Here is a 17834-nt window from a genome sequence, read left to right on the forward strand (position 1 = left end):
CTCTTCTCTTTTGCTTCTTTCTAGTATGGACACACACACATTCTGTCTATGTGAGTGATAACAGCGCAAGCCACTTGATAACACCTGAGGCTTGAAGCCAGAGAAGGATAGAGATTTGTGATTGGTACGAAGCTAATCGAAAAAATACAAATTCACTGTTACAATGAATATTGTACCATTGTTAAACGAGTCACGTACAAAAAAACTGGCTCGAAATAAGAAACAATGGGACATAAAAATTGTGAAATGAATTTATGACATAAGGAATATTTATTATAAAAAATTCGTCATTCATCACACTAATAATGCGATAGGATTTTTTTAAATTCCATTATTTAAACACCATATGTTAAACCGAGCGTTCAATAAACACTCCGACAGTAAGAAAACAAATAAAAACGTTCTGGGCTTACTGAGATTAGAACCCAGAACGACCGTAATATTTGCACAAGCGATTAATGACTATGACAAACACATTATTATTATCTGTAGAAATGTTGTACAAAAATTTTTGTAAAAAAAATATAATAAATCGCACCGGACACTCAATAACATGCATTGGAAAAAAATCAGGTGCGGAGCTACGCAGTTTAATACATATTAAACTTTGTCCTTAATTACAATTGGGCGACATCGTGGTCAATTCAGATCGTCCATTCAGTCTTGTGATTGACTCCGGCAGATTCGTTAAAGTGTCCCGCGGTCTTGAGTTCTATCGGAAAACCCTGTATCAGAGCGATATGGGCTAACTTCTTGCACGAGGGAAAAACAATGTTTTCATTCGAAAGTGATTTGAAATACCCTGTACCACAGACTGGAGACCACTGCTTAAGACCAGCTGCTTTCTAAAGGTTCGAGCGTTGTGGGCCAGGAGAATGCATTTTTTTTTTCTTTTACACATACATTATTATATTATTACAGTTTAGAAACAAAATAACTGATTAATGATTGTGAAATATATTCACTAAAGTACTGGATTGTGATATTAACTTGTGTAAATTTGATGAAAATGAAAAGAGTGCACCTTAATCGCCGGTCTGTTTGCAACTGTGTATTCGTTTGTCCCATCGTTCATTATATAATTCACTAGTTAATTTGGCCCGATTAGTGGGTTACACAGCAAATTCAGAGTTATCAAATCTGTTATCTGTTTTATTTTGATAAGTAACAATTCCTGAACACGCAAACTGTTACAGTTCATTTCCGACTAAATATATTATTAACTGAATAAGTGAATAAGCAAGAAAGATGTTATGTATGTTACCAGTATGCCAGTATTTGTATTGTTCCTGTTGGACTGAAAAGCAGGCTTTCCTTAAACATAACGGGCACTAAGATTCATTATTTTCCTGCATCAATCTTTTTTAATTATTCAATCACCTCGTGGTAAACAATGTTTCCCACTGTGACACCCTCAAGATCATAATCGGGATTCACTATCAGCACCGCCACGTTCTTCCTTGATGTCACTCGCGACAGTGCAACGTAAAGCTGTCCGTGTGCGAACACATCTGAGGGTAGGTACAAACCAAGGTCCAGTTTGCCAAAATCCTTTGATGGTTTGATCGTGGCTTTAGAAAGTAGGCCTGATGAAGATCTTACGGTGGATTATGTAAAAGTTAAATTGTTGGATGAAGGAAGACGTCGAGCTGATGGTGCATTTGAAGATATAGCGTTAATAGGCCCGATTATTAAACACAAATTGTAAAGACAAGTTGTCAAAATCGGAAGATTTGTATTATGAATTCCGTTTGTATTGTGTCGACTTAATTAAACAAAATCAGATTTTTAGTTTTATATATATATATATATATATATATATATATATATATATATATATATATATATATATATATATATATATATTATATTATATATTTGATATTCGCATGGACCTACGTACACTTTGATGCATTTCGATAACCCCTGGTTCATCCGATAGTTTGCAATCAGACGCACTGTGATATGGTGTAACATCAAGGTCCTCTACGGTATCGTTCATGTTCGATTCCCTCATGCAGGAGGATTTTGCAGAAGCCTCCATTTGAATGATGTTTTTTTCGTGGTAGTTTATTCTGCGCGACATAATGTAGGAGTTGGTCCAAGTTGTAGTACTACTACTCTTCCTGACGTCGTTGGCTTCGGTTTTGTTCCAATTTTCACATTCTCGCATTGTTCTAAAAATTTTGCATTACGACTAATGATGATTGTTTTCGTCTCAAGGTATACGAATAGATAGGCCTTCTGATTGTCTGCGTATCCGATGAACACCAACTTTTCAGTCTTTTTATCCAACTCACGTCGTTTTTCTTTAGGAATGTGTACGAAAGCTTCTGATCCAAATACTCGAAGATGTTCATAGCGATTTTGTAAACAATTAGCAGTAGTGATCGCTTCACCCCAGCACACCTTGTCCATGTTCGATTCTGCCAACATGCATCTCATCATCTCAACGGGGTACCGGTTCTTACGTTCAGCCACGCCATTTTGTTGTGGAGAATATGGTGCAGTTTGTTGATGCATGATGCCATGATCTACAAATAGTTTCTTTAAAGAATTGCTGCTGTACTCACCACCACCATCAGATCTGATGACTTTCAGATAGTGTCCAAACTGTGTTTTCATCATGGGGCATTATTCTCTGATCCAGTTTTCTGTCTCACACTTGTTTTGCAACAGGTATATAATTGTATACCGACTAAAATCATCAACCATAGTAAAAAAATATCAACTTCCTCGGGCTGTTGATACAAGTGATGCGTGTTGCGTTCCGAACCTGCCAGGTGCGATCCGTTCCAGCATGCAAGCATCCGGACCGCGATCCTTATTTTTAACCCAAGCAGGTTCAAACTCAACCTGTTGCTCCCACCGTTCTTTGCGATCCGACCTGAACCGGCTGTTATCAACGATCTTATCGATCTGATCTGAACTGGCTGCTCTCAGCGTTCTCGGTGATCTGTGCTGGATCGGTTGCTCTCAGTGCTTATTACGATCCGGCCTAGAACGCACGACATTCTACTCTCTTTGTATTGATGAGTCGGTTTGCTGTAAACAAATCAGCCAGGTTCAATTTAAACCTGTTTCTCTCAGCGTTCTTTTCGATCCAGTCTGGAACGCACGATCATCTGCTCTCTTTCATACGATGGGCCGATTTGGTACGTACAAAGGAAGCAGGTAAAATCTGAACCTGTTTCTCGCATCTGTTCTCTTTCATACGATGGGTCGATTTGGTACGTACAAAGGAAGCAGGTAAAATCTGAACCTGTTTCTCTCAGCGTTCTTTTCGTTCCGGTAAAGAACGGCGTTCTCTTCTCTTTGCTTCTTTCTAGTATGGACACACACACATTCTGTCTATGTGAGTGATAACAGCGCAAGCCACTTGATAACACCTGAGGCTTGAAGCCAGAGAAGGATAGAGATTTGTGATTGGTACGAAGCTAATCGAAAAAATTTAAAGAGACAATCCTGCACTAACGATAAGCGCACAACTGTAACGAATGAATGAAATATCTCTTTTCTGCCATATGGATGTTATCAGTATAGGTGCGTTATTTGGACTGGATTGTAGTAGTCATTGAACTGCTATGTGTTGGGTGCTAAGTTGCTTCAATGCGCATGCATCTCCAATGAACTCGTTTCAATTTTTACCTGTGATGAAACTAAACATTTAAGGTGCATGACACGTTTAGCCTTCCGCAATAATTTATTTAACGCCGTGAAACAGCGCTTTTCTTAACGACAATTATAGTGCACTACTGGACACTTTCACACCGGTAGTTCACCGTACAGTTTAATGTCAATGCTACAGAAACAACTTAACAGTCTATGTATTTTATATAAACCACTGTTATTCGATTCTATCTGCTTCTATTAAGAAATATTAATTCAATCAATGTAGTGTAAATTAATCCATACGAAATTTAACAAGCCAATTAAACTTGTAAGGTTTTTGCGTTGCAACAAATTTCTGATTCACTTCTTTATTAAGAAGTATAAAAGGGTATAATGATTAATTTTAGTAAAAACAAAAACAACAAAATGCCTTATCCTTTTAATGAAAAAGGAACTGTATCGCGGGCTACTTAAGTTAAGCGTTTTTATTTTAGTATAATAATAGTTTTACACATTCAGTAAATTATTATTTAGCTTTGTTTAATTGAAACTGTGTGATAACTGCACAAAAAATATATTACACAATATTCGATGAAAACTTTCAAGTTAACCATATATAAAGTGAGCAACTGAAAAAAACGTAACCAAGGCAGGTCATCTTGAACCTGCGTTCCGCTCCGTTCTTTTTCTCCAGATTGGCAAGTTCGTTCCGTTCCTCAATTTTCGGAACTATTCCCATCACTAGTTGATACTTCAAACGGTCCTCCCAAGTGCGTATGTACCAGTTCACCAGATTCAAACACCAGATGCCCTTGAAGATGAAGAACTTGGAAAAGGATCACGACTCATCTTCCCCTCGCAACAAGATCCACAAATGGATTTCACGTGATATCAAAACCTGTCGAAAAGCACTTCGAATCCATTATCGGTAATTTCACTTACCGATAATAGGTTTGTCGCCAAAGATGGTACATGGTACACCCTGTACAAGGAAACTTTCTTGCGTTTGCCGTTTCCATCCATGAAAACCAATTTGCAGCTTCCGACACCAGCTGACTTGATGGAGCCTCCGTTCGCTAATGAAATCGACGATTGCTTCGAATTATCTATTGACTTCAAAATATACGTATCGTTCGTCATATGAGAAGTTGCACCAGAATCGAAACACCATGGTGCAGTTCCGTTCCCTTCTCCAATGAACAAACATACTTCCTCTCGATTGTCTTCATTAGCAACGTTGACGCTTTCACCATCTAGCTTACTTCTTTTGTCTTTAGCCTTTTCTTATGTGCCCATTCTTCTTGCAATAATGGCACTGGTTTTCCTTGTTGGTTGTTAGTTTCCTGTCCTTCCAAAATTTCGTGTTGTTCTTTCCTCCAGATATTAGGCCTGATTATTAAACACAAACGGAAATGACACAAGACAAGTGCGTCAAGACAAACGGAAAATAGATATGCATTTTGAAACCGTTCTTGTGATACACAAGTTTCGTTAATTTTTTTCTTTCGTTAAAGCTGTGTCAAAGCCTTTGTCGATGTGTCAAAATGTTCAAAATCAAAATAAAAAAAGGAAACAAGTTTATTTAAGACACGATCGTTTATCAAGCTAACAATCCTTGTTTAAAACATCGAAATGATTTTCTCCCACTTCGTAAGTGACGATAGTAGCAGTGAAGAAGAAACAACGGTAGATCTGCTAAAACAGCGCCGACTGCTTCGAAGTGTTTTCGACCCGTTACAGCTTTCTAACCAAGCGTGAGTTAAGCATGCGGATCATTTGTGCAAACCGTGTTATACATGTTTCATTTCGTGGTTGTTAATTTAAGATTTAAGAAAAAAATTCTTGTGTCGAAGGAAATTTTCCTTGACATTCTTGCGGAGATCGAGCCCTCCGAGTCTTTGTTATTCCTAAAAGTGTATGCAGTATTAGATGTGATAATTACATGTGACTATGCTGTTGGTTGTTGAAGCAGTCACTCACTGAAGAAGTTGCTGGAATCCTTTGCTGTTGAACGCAAACCGGGTGCGTGAGCCCTCCCCTTTCGACTACCATCGAAGAACAACAGAGGAAGGAAATAACAGCAGCTTCTTAACCCAAAACAGCAGTACGTTACCAGTATCTCCAGCATATTGCCATTTGTATGGATATGGCAGTACAAATATTTTTGTTTAAAATGTTAAAATTTGATAATTTCTGAAATAAAATACTTATATTTTGTCTTGAAAGCAACAGTAACAACTCTGTTGTTGTGTTGTGTCGGTCAAACAATCTGAGATTGGCGCCTTTCCGTGACAAAAAGCTGACGGAAAGCAGTTTGACAATTTTGGATTTCCGTTTGTGTTTCATAATACATATCTTGGCAGTGTGCTTGTGAGTTTGTGTTTCGTCAAATTTTGTTTTTCCAACACACAACACAAACGGAATTCATAATACAAATCTTCCGATTTTGACAACTTGTCTTTACAATTTGTGTTTAATAATCGGGCCTATTAACGCTATATCTTCGAATGCACCATCAGCTCGACGTCTTCCTTCATCCAACAATTTAACTTTTACATAATCCACCGTAAGATCTTCATCAGGCCTACTTTCTAAAGCCACGATCAAACCATCAAAGGATTTTTGGCAAACTGGACCACATTAACGCGACAAAGGATGGATCATTCATTTCTTCTCCCAATGCAATTCAACGAAGTCGAAGAGAACATAGTTCTTTGAGATGGTTAGAAATGTCCTTCAGTCATTTTTGTGGCAAACATTTTTCGCATAACGTTATTTTGCTGGACAAAGATGAACGCTCATGATAGCCTTTTAGGGCATCTCACATGTCTTGCGATGAACTCGTTTACATGACATGGATGAGTTGGCTGTCGTCCAACGACTGACCGATCAGTGCCCTAGCACGTTCATCATTCGCAATTCATGCAGCGTCGGGACTTGCTGATTTCGAATCTTTCACGACAGTCAGCACCTTTTCCCTTGCTAACAAAAGTTCCATCTTAAATTTCTATATTGCGTAATTTTGATCGTTCAATTTTGCAATTGTGACATGTGATTCAGACATGTTTCTATATTAAAATTTTCAGTGTTTCTTCAAGATTAAAATTTTTGATAAGTTTTCAGTATTTCTGCAAGATTAAAATTTTCGATAGATGATTACTTCAATATTACACAAACTTTACACTTGTTCGACAGTACTTCTGGGCCCATAACCTGTTGAGCGGAGTTATCACACAGTGGAAAAAAGAGCAGAAGCAAAATAATGAACTTGAATGTAATGTATTTTAAACAAGAATGACGATATTAAACATTTTCTAAAGACTTCTATGGTGTGTTGATTGCACACATGTTGCTTTCTCAACACTCTAGACCAATGGTTTCCAACCTTGTCGTAGATTACTTGTGCGTCATCCATTAATCACGTAACGCAAAAAATTGCATTTTTGGACCCATTCCCCTGCTAGTATAAAAAAATGTAACGTTGGAAGAAACACCCCTCCCCCAAATTACGTAACAGATGGGGTGATACCCCCGTCTAATAGCTTAGTTAATTAAACAAAATCAGATTTTTAGTGAGTTTTTTTCTTTTTGTTACTTTATTCTGGTGTATTCACAATTTTTAAATTAACCATAAAAAAAATTACATAATATTTTATGTAAAGAAAAGCATTCCCATGCAGCAATCAAATTCAAAGATTCTGATAATCGGATCCTCAGCATGGTTTTCGATGAACTTTCATCAGAAGTGTTTTTCATCCAGCCATCTTCATGGTCCACCATAAATGTGTATCTTTCCAAAAATGTTTCTTTGGCCTTAGATATTGTATCATCATGAAATTGATTATTCTATTTTACATAACATGTGATGTTTCATATGTTACGCAACAAAATTGATTATTTTTGCAAGAGGTTCGGCTGTGTTTTTAATGTATTTATAAAATTGCGACCAATAATCAACTCTGAAGATGGAGTGGATGCAGTCAGTCGTATTTTCCGTCAATTTGTTTGAAACGAATTGGGTTTGTGAGGAGCCTCAAAATAGTCCTTAGTTTTGGCAAACATCTATTCATTCGACAAAAATTTCTTCACAGTGAGCATCCTTATAATATCTGAGCACACCAAATAATCCCCGAAATCCTGGTCTGAATCGTACGGTGGGTGAAGAAACAATTCATTACTTAATGTGTGTATTTTGTTCATTGTTTTCATTGATTTGTGACTCAAGAACTCGTTGTTGTTTTTGGTCAAATGTGATGCGATATCAGCACCGACAATCAGCAATGACACCATCGACACAAATCGCTTTTTTATGGAAATATTTGTGAACGATACGAGTAAAATTTTCCTTTGATATATTTTGAGTGTCAGCTTTCTTGATCAACTTCACTTGACGATTATTTTTCATTATTTTGTAAATTTTTAATATTTTATTCAGTAACCTCTTTTGGATGAACACAGAAGGTCACTGTCTTTAGTGTTTATTTTACCACGTTTTAACTTAACATATCAGTACTTTAATAATAATTGCGGTGAGGTAGTATCAGAAAACTCCTCATCAAGCCTAGTTTTTTGCCTTGTTTGCTTATATAAAATAACAAAAAGGATTAATTTCTACTTGTGCTATCTATGTGCTAGGCCAAACAATTATCAGCCCGCCTATTATCTCCTTTGAATGTAGTAACGCAGTACAAGATCGCCAAACGCCAAACTCCAAAGATAAAAATAATGTACTTACCTCTTCCTCGAGTCCTCGTTGCTCAAGAATATCAATGCATTTTTTAACAAAGGCAAATCCTACGTCGTCAAGCGTGCTATCTTCACTACATTTCGTTGATAATGTTAAATTGATCTGTTTGTAATGGTTATCTTTATTAAAATAGATACTCTATTTACAGTAATATTAGTGATTACTTACTGATTCTTTGCCATCCATTGCATCTATCCATGCTTTAATATCATCTTCACTGAGTGCCTGGAATGTATATGTAATTGTGTTCTTTTCATTAAAAGTAACATCAAAACAATAACGTTTTTCAAATTCTGATAACTTTTTTGTGCAAGAAGCAACCGTTAATGTTTCGGGAATGGTTTGTTGCTGCGTTAAAAAAAAGAAAAAATATCAGGTCTATATAACATACACAAAACAAATTTTGTTTTATACTTACTGCTCGTCCGGACATTTGGTTGTATTGTAACATGGAAAACTCCTTGGTTTGTTTTTTGTACGTGCAATAAAATTTTGACCACGTAATGACGGTAAATTCTATGACAAATAAATGTAAATAAACAGATGATGACGTATAAATATAATTTAGTAAAGAGTGTTAAGAACATTCCATCATCAAACACATATAAATCAAATAGAACATCGATTCTCTGAAGTTGATTAATTATTAAATTTCACTTATTATTTTCTTTTAATAAGAAGAAGATTATTCTTTTTTAGTTGATGCTATTACTGCAGCCAGTTTAGAAATTGCTTAATCTTTAACAAGTTTGGCAATCTGCAACGATATTGTGTTCCGCGCTGGTGATATCATGTGCGAAGGTTGTTTTAACCTACCCGGATAGCCAGATCGATTTTGATTGCTTATGGCTCTACCAAACGCGTGCGTAGCTACCCGGGTAGCCAAATCAATTTTGATTGTTTATTCCTCTGATTCTAGGAATCCGATTGACTTGAATTTTAAATATGTGTGTAAACCACAACCATCTTTTTGTGGAATATTTCGTAGAATTTTTTTAGTGTAATACACCAATTTTTTTAATTATTTTTGCAATCTATTCCAGTCAACCGGTCTACCCGTGTAACCGCGACTTTAGAGGCTTATAAGTTTTGTACGCATTCAAATAGCGATACAACATTCTGAAAAAAATGTATAAACCGATGTAATTTCTACAACTATGCATAGAATAGATCAATTCGTTACCATTTTTAAATTAAAGGTTTTTAAAATTGAAAGATTTTGTTTTTGAAAAAAAAATAACAATACGTAACATTTTTTTCAGCAATTTACAAAATTATCACATCAAAAAGGTTCTAATAGCTTTGAGAACTGTACATTACATGTCTAACATATTTTTATAGATTTATTCTATTGGTAGGTTATGTTAATTATACATTGGAAAGAGACTGAATTTAAACATTGTGTGTTATTTTTTATGTTGGTGTCTTTCTATTCAGAACGTCAGAATCTACGTTGGCGTGATATACAGATAGGTGAACGCACGTTTGAAGTCGTCCCACAATTCACCTATCTTGGGTCAAAGGTCAGCAACGACAACAGCATGGAAGCTGAGTTGCGCGAGTTATTTTTCTTTCTTCGATGCTAGAAAGAAGTGGACCTTTCGAGTGCTAGAAACCAACTAACTTTATTTTCCGTTATTGTTAGCAACGCTTAATGTGACCGGTCGGCTAACGGTATCGATATGCATATATCGATCAGCCTATCGATACCCAAGTTATTCAACCCGCCGCATCAGCAGTTTGATGCCGATGTGCTAACTCGCCCTTCCTTATGTTGTTGACGTCCCCGGAACATAGCTACGGTGTGGAAACGTTGTGTAGGCAGGTTTTGCAGGTGCGATCGTCAAATAAACTCTAACTTTTGCTTTTCTTCTACATACCAGCAAAATTACAATGCATATGACGAGAGGGATCGACGTTCCTCCCAAAAGGCTTATGGATGGCCAGGTGATGGATACCGATTGGCTCTCTAAACGAATGTGCTCGAGTTCTTTCCTTGTTTCAAGTTGTAGATCTAGAAGGTGTTCGATAGACATATTGATAACCTCGTGCTGCTTATTGACGACTATTCCGTCCAACTGATATAACGAGAGCTCGCCTATCATTTCTACCACCTTCGATGAGAATTGTACATCATTTATCCATACGTCGTATGAATTTGTTCTGACGACGAATGATCCCTTTAACGTTCTATTGCTGGTTCCGCAATTGTTGAAAAGCGAGAAATTTTGGATTGAGTTGATCAACACGGCTTGTTCGCCTACTCGAAATGCTTCAAATGCACGTGGCTGTTTTGTAAAATTGCAAGAAGCTTGTTGTCTTCTAATTAACATTTGTACACATTCTGATCGATCTTGATTGACTTCACTAATGGAATATACGTATTGATTGAGACTGTTTACCATGTAGCTAATGTTTCCGTTAATGACGTATGATGTGTGGTCCAGGTGAATTCGCCCTTGATGGTACAACACAGGATAGATTTTGACTTTACGGAAGATTCTGGGATCGAGTTTAGGGGTTTTCAGGAGCAAAACTATTTCGCGATTATTGGTGGCGATTGAGGTTTCGATGAACGTGAGAGCTTCAGCTTTCGTTGTGAAGGGTATGTTTTCAAATTGTAAGTTTTTTTCTAGCAAATTCATTTTCAAATCTGACAAAATATTTTCATTAACAATATTCGCTTTTGTCCAAACTATACTATCTATAATTCCTTGAAGAGATTCTATAATTTTTTCAAAGTGCATATATATAACAATTGAATGGATTTCTACGGAATTTTATTGTTCTATAGCTCTGGCTGTGTTAAAAGTTAACTCTTTAATTTTGTTATTAAACTGTCTATTTATGGTTATTTGTTTGTTGAGGTAACATAATGAAAGTAGTAAACTGTAATAAAAAAAAAAACAAAGTTATCTGAAGTTAGTATAAAGGTACCATCAACCGTTATCTAATTTTTAGGTCATTTTTATGAACTTTGCGAGATTCCTCGGTTGTAATTGTGCTTCTATTAACATTTTTAACTTTAATCTTTTTGTATCTTGTTTTGTGTTTTAATCTAGCCCTAGTTTTTTCATAAATCGTTTTAGCAATTGGTATTGTTATCTCCCTTTTGTTTTTATTGTATAGCAAAAGATCGTATTTCTGCTTGACAATTAAATTCTTATAAACGTTTTCGCAAATATCGGATGACCGGAAGGAAGGTAGGATAGTTTCATATGGAGTATGTTTAGTTGTGGAATGGATTGATGAATTGTATTTATGAACTGAGGATTGGACAAGGTCAGGGATGGGCATATCTTTTTGTTCGGATTTTGTAATACGATAAATTTCGAGTAAGGTTGAGTGAAATCTTTCTATCGTACCGTTCATCTCGCTTCGACCAGTAGCGGTTAAGTAGGTCTGAATATTGTGGACTTTATAGAAGTTGGTTAAATCCTGAGTGCCGAATGATTTTTCACCATCCATGGGGCCGTTTACGTTTGAAGCTCGTAGGCTGAAATTTCAGTCTGTTAGCTGTTTACAATGTATAGCAGTTTTCGAGCAACTATCTAAGTGAGTAGAATATACAGGTGGGCTTATCCCAAGGTGTATGAATTTAGAAGACTGATTTTTATCGCTTCTGCTTCTTAATGAAGATTTTAAGAGTGTTTTGAGTATTCGTCAAGCCTCCAGAAGCTCATTGGAGCAAAAGTTTTCACTCGTTCTGTCAAAAAGTGATATTCAAATTTGGTTATAAAAAATGCTATGAGACCACCTGGACTACATACACTTTGATTCCAGATTCGATCACTTGATTTATTTAATGCACCTTGGGATAAATGTAAACAAACCCGTGTTTTCGAGCAGGTACTGGAATCTAATTCTAGCTTTGTGGCTAGAACAATCTAGACTGAAAATTGCATGCTAGTTTTTTGTATGGAGTGTTTACATGATTTCAGCCTCCAACTGTCAAACTCCATACAAAAAACTAACTAGAATCGTGAAGGCCCTCCATAACTAATATTTTTGGTAGGTGGTACTTTGTTAAAATTTCCTTTACAGCTGGAACTATATCAACGGCTGCTTGCGATTGAATCAACTTAACTTGGGCAAATTTTGAAAACTTATCGATGTAGGTGAGGAAAAAATGTTTTTCCAAAAAAAGCACATCAATGTGAGCAATCTCAATTGGTGCTTTTGGTATGGAAGTGTTTTGTTGAGGAAATTTAATCTGGTTACGATCGTATTTGTTTTCATTGCATATACTGCAATTAGAAACAATTTTTTTTTATTTTGGCTTGCATCTTGGGAAAATAGTATTTGCGTAAAATTTGCGACTTATTTTCCTGGGCTCCACGGTGTGCCCTGTTATGCACTGCCGTAATTATATTCATCTGTAGATTTTCGTCCGATACATCTTCCAGGAGCTTTTGTGTAAAACGGATTTTAAGGAGTTTCTGATTTCCATAAAACTTTCTATAAACATCTTGAATTTTACCCACAATTTCTTCGCTCGATAAAATACCGTTTATTTTTGTTAATATGAAATGATCCTTAAGAATCTGTAAAAAGAGGATTCAGTTAATGTACTGTATCGGACAGAATGATAGGACCCTAGTTTTATCAACGCAGCATGCACCCGTTGGGACAGGTTTATGTATGGTTTGTATGTGTTTGTGTGTGTGTGCATGTGTGTGTGTATGTGTGTGCATGTGTGTATGTATGTTTGAATGTGTATTGGTGTGTGTGTTTGTTTTACAAGTATGTCGTTTCGGATAGATTTGTTAGTAGTTTTTCTGTGTTTTGGGTTAGGTTTTTGATGTAATAAGCAGGACCACCGCCCTCGCGATCAGTGTTATTTCGATCTATTAATAATTTTACGGTCTTCTTTCGCCGTGGTCTTCTGATGACGTCCGGTTGACTTGCGCGTTTCGGTTGTCCAAGCGCGTTTCGGTTGTCCAAACACATTTCGGATGTCCGAAGCGCGTTTGCGACAAAGTGCGCGTTCGTTCCATTACGAACTCGATCGTCATGCGCTTAATGCCAGCAGCAGCCATTCGCTAAATGATATGGCGCTGATAATCGGTAAAACGTTTACCTCGACCCATTGTTACTAACATTGCTTGCTTGGACCGTCAAGAACGCGCTGGTTAAAAACTTGGACACGGCTGATCCCGTGCTCTGCCTGCGTTCTGCTTCTATACGTGATGAATCACATCGTTGTTTAGCAGCGAAAACATGTGTATGGATAAAAACAATCAATGAGTTAGCAGGTGAGCGTCTACCCATTTAAATCGAGAACAGAATACTGCCGCGCTCATGAAACAAAACGCCCATTGAAAAGAACAACTGCGCGCCAGCTCAATGCACACACAAAGTTTAACATGCGGACACAACGTGCAACGCAGAGATGCACGCAGGCCTTTCAATGGCGTGCACTGGAGAAACACCTGTAAGGGAATGCCGAGTTCATTGCTGTTGTGCGCGTGTCCATTTCGAATCGCTGCTGCATGCACATTCATCAACCAGCACACCTGCGTTTTCGTCCGAGGAACAAGCGCTGCTGTCGATGCAAAATTTAGTTTTATTCAAGCGTAAACGCACGATGTTTCACATCCCGCTGCGCAAAGCGACGGAAGAAATCATGGAGTTCTGAGAATTTTATCATGCCTTCCTTTTCTCTCCAACGGCAAATTTGTCGAGCAGCTCGTCGAGCTACCCGCCCCTGGCTCCGCCTCATACCCCTCGCCTGAGCGCGCTGCCGAAGGTTTGGATGCGTTGGTGCGTCAGACGGCCAATCGCTGACATCCGTCGTCCGTGCTCATTCCCTCCATAGCGCCATCTCTTTCTCGCTTATGGTCAATGCTCGCGAACTGTTGTGGCGCCTAAAAATGCCGTTAACAAACATTGCGGCGATGAAGTTGCATTTTCACAAATCAAACAACAAAATCGCAATGAGTTCAAACACTGCAATATAAAAATGACTAAGGAATCGCTAGTTTACGCTGGAGGGTTTGCTGTGCAACGCGCTGAACTCTAATTCGCATTGACACGTTCAGCCCGGCGCTGATTTGCATCAACTTTTCGTTCTGCCGGCATCTAGAACGCAAGGTGATTATGATACCGGCATCCTGGAAAGTTCACTGGCAGTCCCTGGGGCCTGCCATCGATCTGAACGTGTTAAGCATTAAACATAACTTTGTTACCCTAAGCTTTTGCTTTCGTACGGTGTAGATTACACAGATATCCTGAGCCATCTGCGCGTGGGTGTGAGCGTGCGTGTGTGTGCAACACTTTCGCCAAATGTGTTTTCTTCCGGAATGTTATGATCAATCGGTCAAAGAAAGGAAGGTGTTCATATAAGGCGGAAAGACGAATTGAGGACCCTGTCAATGGTAACTGATGACCGGGAGGAGGGGGTACTGAGACACAGCTGTTGGGAGATTGAACAGTATACTTAAATTGCCCGCGGATGGGGGGGAGGGAGGGTACACATACGGCATACTACAGCCTAGAGATCATCGGCGACCGCCTAGTCCACCTACTGTTAGGTCCGCCGCTACCTGTAGCGTATGCATCGGGCAAGAGACAGTGTGGCAGTATGCAAGTTGCCCGCTGGATAGGAGCGGGCCCGCGGCACCGCCATCATTCCGCACATCTGCATGCCTGTCGTGGGTTCTAATCGCGTATGAACCGTCCGCCGTAGCAAGAACTGACTATCCGGCTACGTGGTACACAAGTCCTGAAAAGGCCGGCATGACCGTGTTGGCTATTACGCCAATACAGGGTTTACCAAGTCACTTTGCGATGTGAGCTGCACAATTCATCTCACTTGAGACGTATTTCTATTCTGACGTGCTACTTCTATCTTATTGTTCTATTCTATCTATAGGGTTCTATCTTATTGTCCGATACTGTATCTGTATAAATGATAGTTCCTTTAAAATTTGGGAAAGGGTTTTCGAATACTGTTTTCGGTTTCCCTTTCTTTAGTATGATCTGATTCTGAAATACATTTAATGGGGCTTCTGTTGAGATAATGTAGAAATCATGGCTAGTTTCTGCAGAATGTTGTGTGCCAGACACAGAGAATACTATTCTACTGAGGGCATTAGCCATAACATTTCCTTTGCCAGGCTTGTATAAAATCTCATGATCATGTTCTTCCAAATAAGCTTTCCAACACTTTATTTTGGCATTCGTATTTTTCGGTGATAGTGCAAAAGTCAGGGGTTGGTGATCGGTTACTATTTTAGTTTTCGCTCCATAAAGATAGTTACGGAACGTTTGCAATGACCAAAAAATAACAAGCATCTCTTTCTCGGGAGCTGAATATTTCTCTTCTGTCCTCGATAAGGTTCTTGAGGCGAAGTGGATTGGTTTGTCTTTGCCTAATTCACCTTGAGAGAGAACTGATCCTATTGCGAAATTTGAGGCGTCTGTTGTTAAAATAAATGGCTTATTAAAATCTGGATAAATTAAAATATCGCTTGATGACAGTACTTGTTTCATTTTATTTTTTATTTTTTTTTTTATGAGCAAAAAAGATTGTGTTTATTCATACACTAGAGTACATCGATCGATTCAGTTCAGTTGACGAAATCTTAACTAGGTTTCCTGCCTGGTCGTGTTTACGCTAGGAGTTTCATTTTATTAAAACATTCAATTTCATGTAAGTCTAAAGTAATTTTCTTTTTCGATGTGTCAGATCCCTTCCCCCTTAAAATGTTTGTCAGAGGTTTTGCTATTTTGGCAAAATCTTTGACAAATCGTCGATAGTAGCCCATTAATCCTAAAAATGCACGCAAATCCTTAATAGTTTTGGGCACGGGGTATTTATTAATTACGTCGATTTTGTTCTCATTAGGTTTTATTCCATCAGTGCTAAAAATAAAACCTACAAATTCTACTTCTTGACGAAGGAGTTCTGACTTATCTAATTTAATTTTTAACCTTGCATTATTTAATGTTTTCAAAATTGTATCTAAATTTTCTAGATGGTTATCCAAACTATCTCCAAAAACTATAACGTCATCTCTATAGACGTAGCATATCTTTCCAATAAAATTTCGCAAAATATCATCAATCGCTCTTTGGAATATCGCTGGAGCGTTTTTTAAGCCAAATGGCATTCTAGTGAATTCGTATTTGCCATTATTAATAGCGAATGCTGTTTTATCGATATCCGATTCTTTCATCTTAATTTGGTGGAATCCGGAAGCTAAATCCAACGTTGAAAAATATTTTTTCCTTTTAATTGGTCTATTACGTAGTTTATCTCAGGCATTGGGTACTTTTCAGAGATGGTTTTGGCATTTAACATGCGATAATCTATAACCATTCCGATTTTTTTTTGCCCTGACGCATCTGACTTTTTTGGTACAATCCATACCGGGGATGTCCAAGCCGAGTGAGACGGTCTAATAATTCCACCTTCTAATAATTTTTCCACTTGCTTAATTACTTCGTCAGCATATGCAGCAGGGTAAGGATAAACTCTTTGATGAACTGGGGAGTTATCCGTAGTGTGTATTGCACATTCGATATTAGTTGTACAAGTTAATTTAGTATCTGGTTTATAAAATGAATGGCTATTTTTCTCCAACACCTTTTTTTAGTTTTTCTGACTCTAATTTTGAGAGGTGAAATGTTCGGATTAAATTGTGAGAAGAATGATTATGCGGTGAATAATATGAAATTGGGCCAACAAACTTGTTGCCGTTTCTAGTTCATGTTATTTGATCTTTTCCTAGGTCTATTATAGCATCCAAAGCTTTCATCATGCTGTTGCCAATTATACCATAAAAATAATTATGAAAATGGTGAAGTAAAAAGCGATCTTCAAAATCAATTTTAGGATGGAAAAAATTTATATCAATGGCATATGTGGGAGAAAATTTACTGTTTGCACTACTAATTTGGCCTATAGAAAATTTGTACGGCTTGCTGTGTTCGTATGAATGTGCTAATTTTGGAACTATTAAATTAATATTAGCACCTGTATCTATTAAGAATGGAAAAGTTCCAATGGTAGTTTTGAGTTTAATAAACGGAAGACAGGGAACTACCAACTCATCTCCCACTCTAAAAAATGGTTCTGATGATTTCTACTTGATCCCTCTTGCGGATCATGGTCGTGCTGTAAATTTATATTTTGATTGTTTTCTGTAATATCATATTCATCAGTGAACTGGTCCCTGATTTGTTCTTGTAAATGGTAGTCATTGCTATCCATTTGATGAGCTTGCAATGGGTGAGCTTGTCTCTTTACCCATGCTTCCTGGCTTGAAGCAGGTCTTGGTCTTTTTTCCCCATACGAGGGTCTATTTCCATAATTAATATTTCTTGAATTTGTGCTTCGGTCTACCTCCATTGGCTCAGGGTATTGTCTCTGGGAGGCTTATTGGTGATTCGGAACGTAATGTGGAGCTGGATGGTATCGTGGAGCTGGACGTGAAGGTGGAGGGGCTGTTCTGGGAGCGGGTACACAATT

General features: G+C 37.7%; 1 protein-coding gene across 3 annotated transcripts in view; it reads right to left on the reverse strand.

The window, feature by feature from the left end:
- Positions 1 to 17834, reverse strand: part of LOC120894796 (rho GTPase-activating protein 26) — a 233603-nt gene that overhangs the window by 68491 nt on the left and 147278 nt on the right. The window contains exons 8-10 of one of the 3 annotated variants that reach the window (XM_040297621.1): positions 8778 to 8875; positions 8528 to 8584; positions 8348 to 8461 (exon numbers count right to left, since the gene is read on the reverse strand). In XM_040297621.1, coding sequence (XP_040153555.1) covers positions 8348 to 8461; positions 8528 to 8584; positions 8778 to 8875 — 269 coding nt within the window. Of the gene's footprint in view, positions 1 to 8347; positions 8462 to 8527; positions 8708 to 8777; positions 8876 to 17834 lie in introns of all 3 variants that reach the window. The other 2 variants (XM_040297620.1, XM_040297622.1) reach the window with 2 other exon arrangements.

This window comes from Anopheles arabiensis, chromosome 2 (genome assembly GCF_016920715.1).
Source record: "Anopheles arabiensis isolate DONGOLA chromosome 2, AaraD3, whole genome shotgun sequence".
Lineage (NCBI taxonomy): Eukaryota > Metazoa > Arthropoda > Insecta > Diptera > Culicidae > Anopheles > Anopheles arabiensis.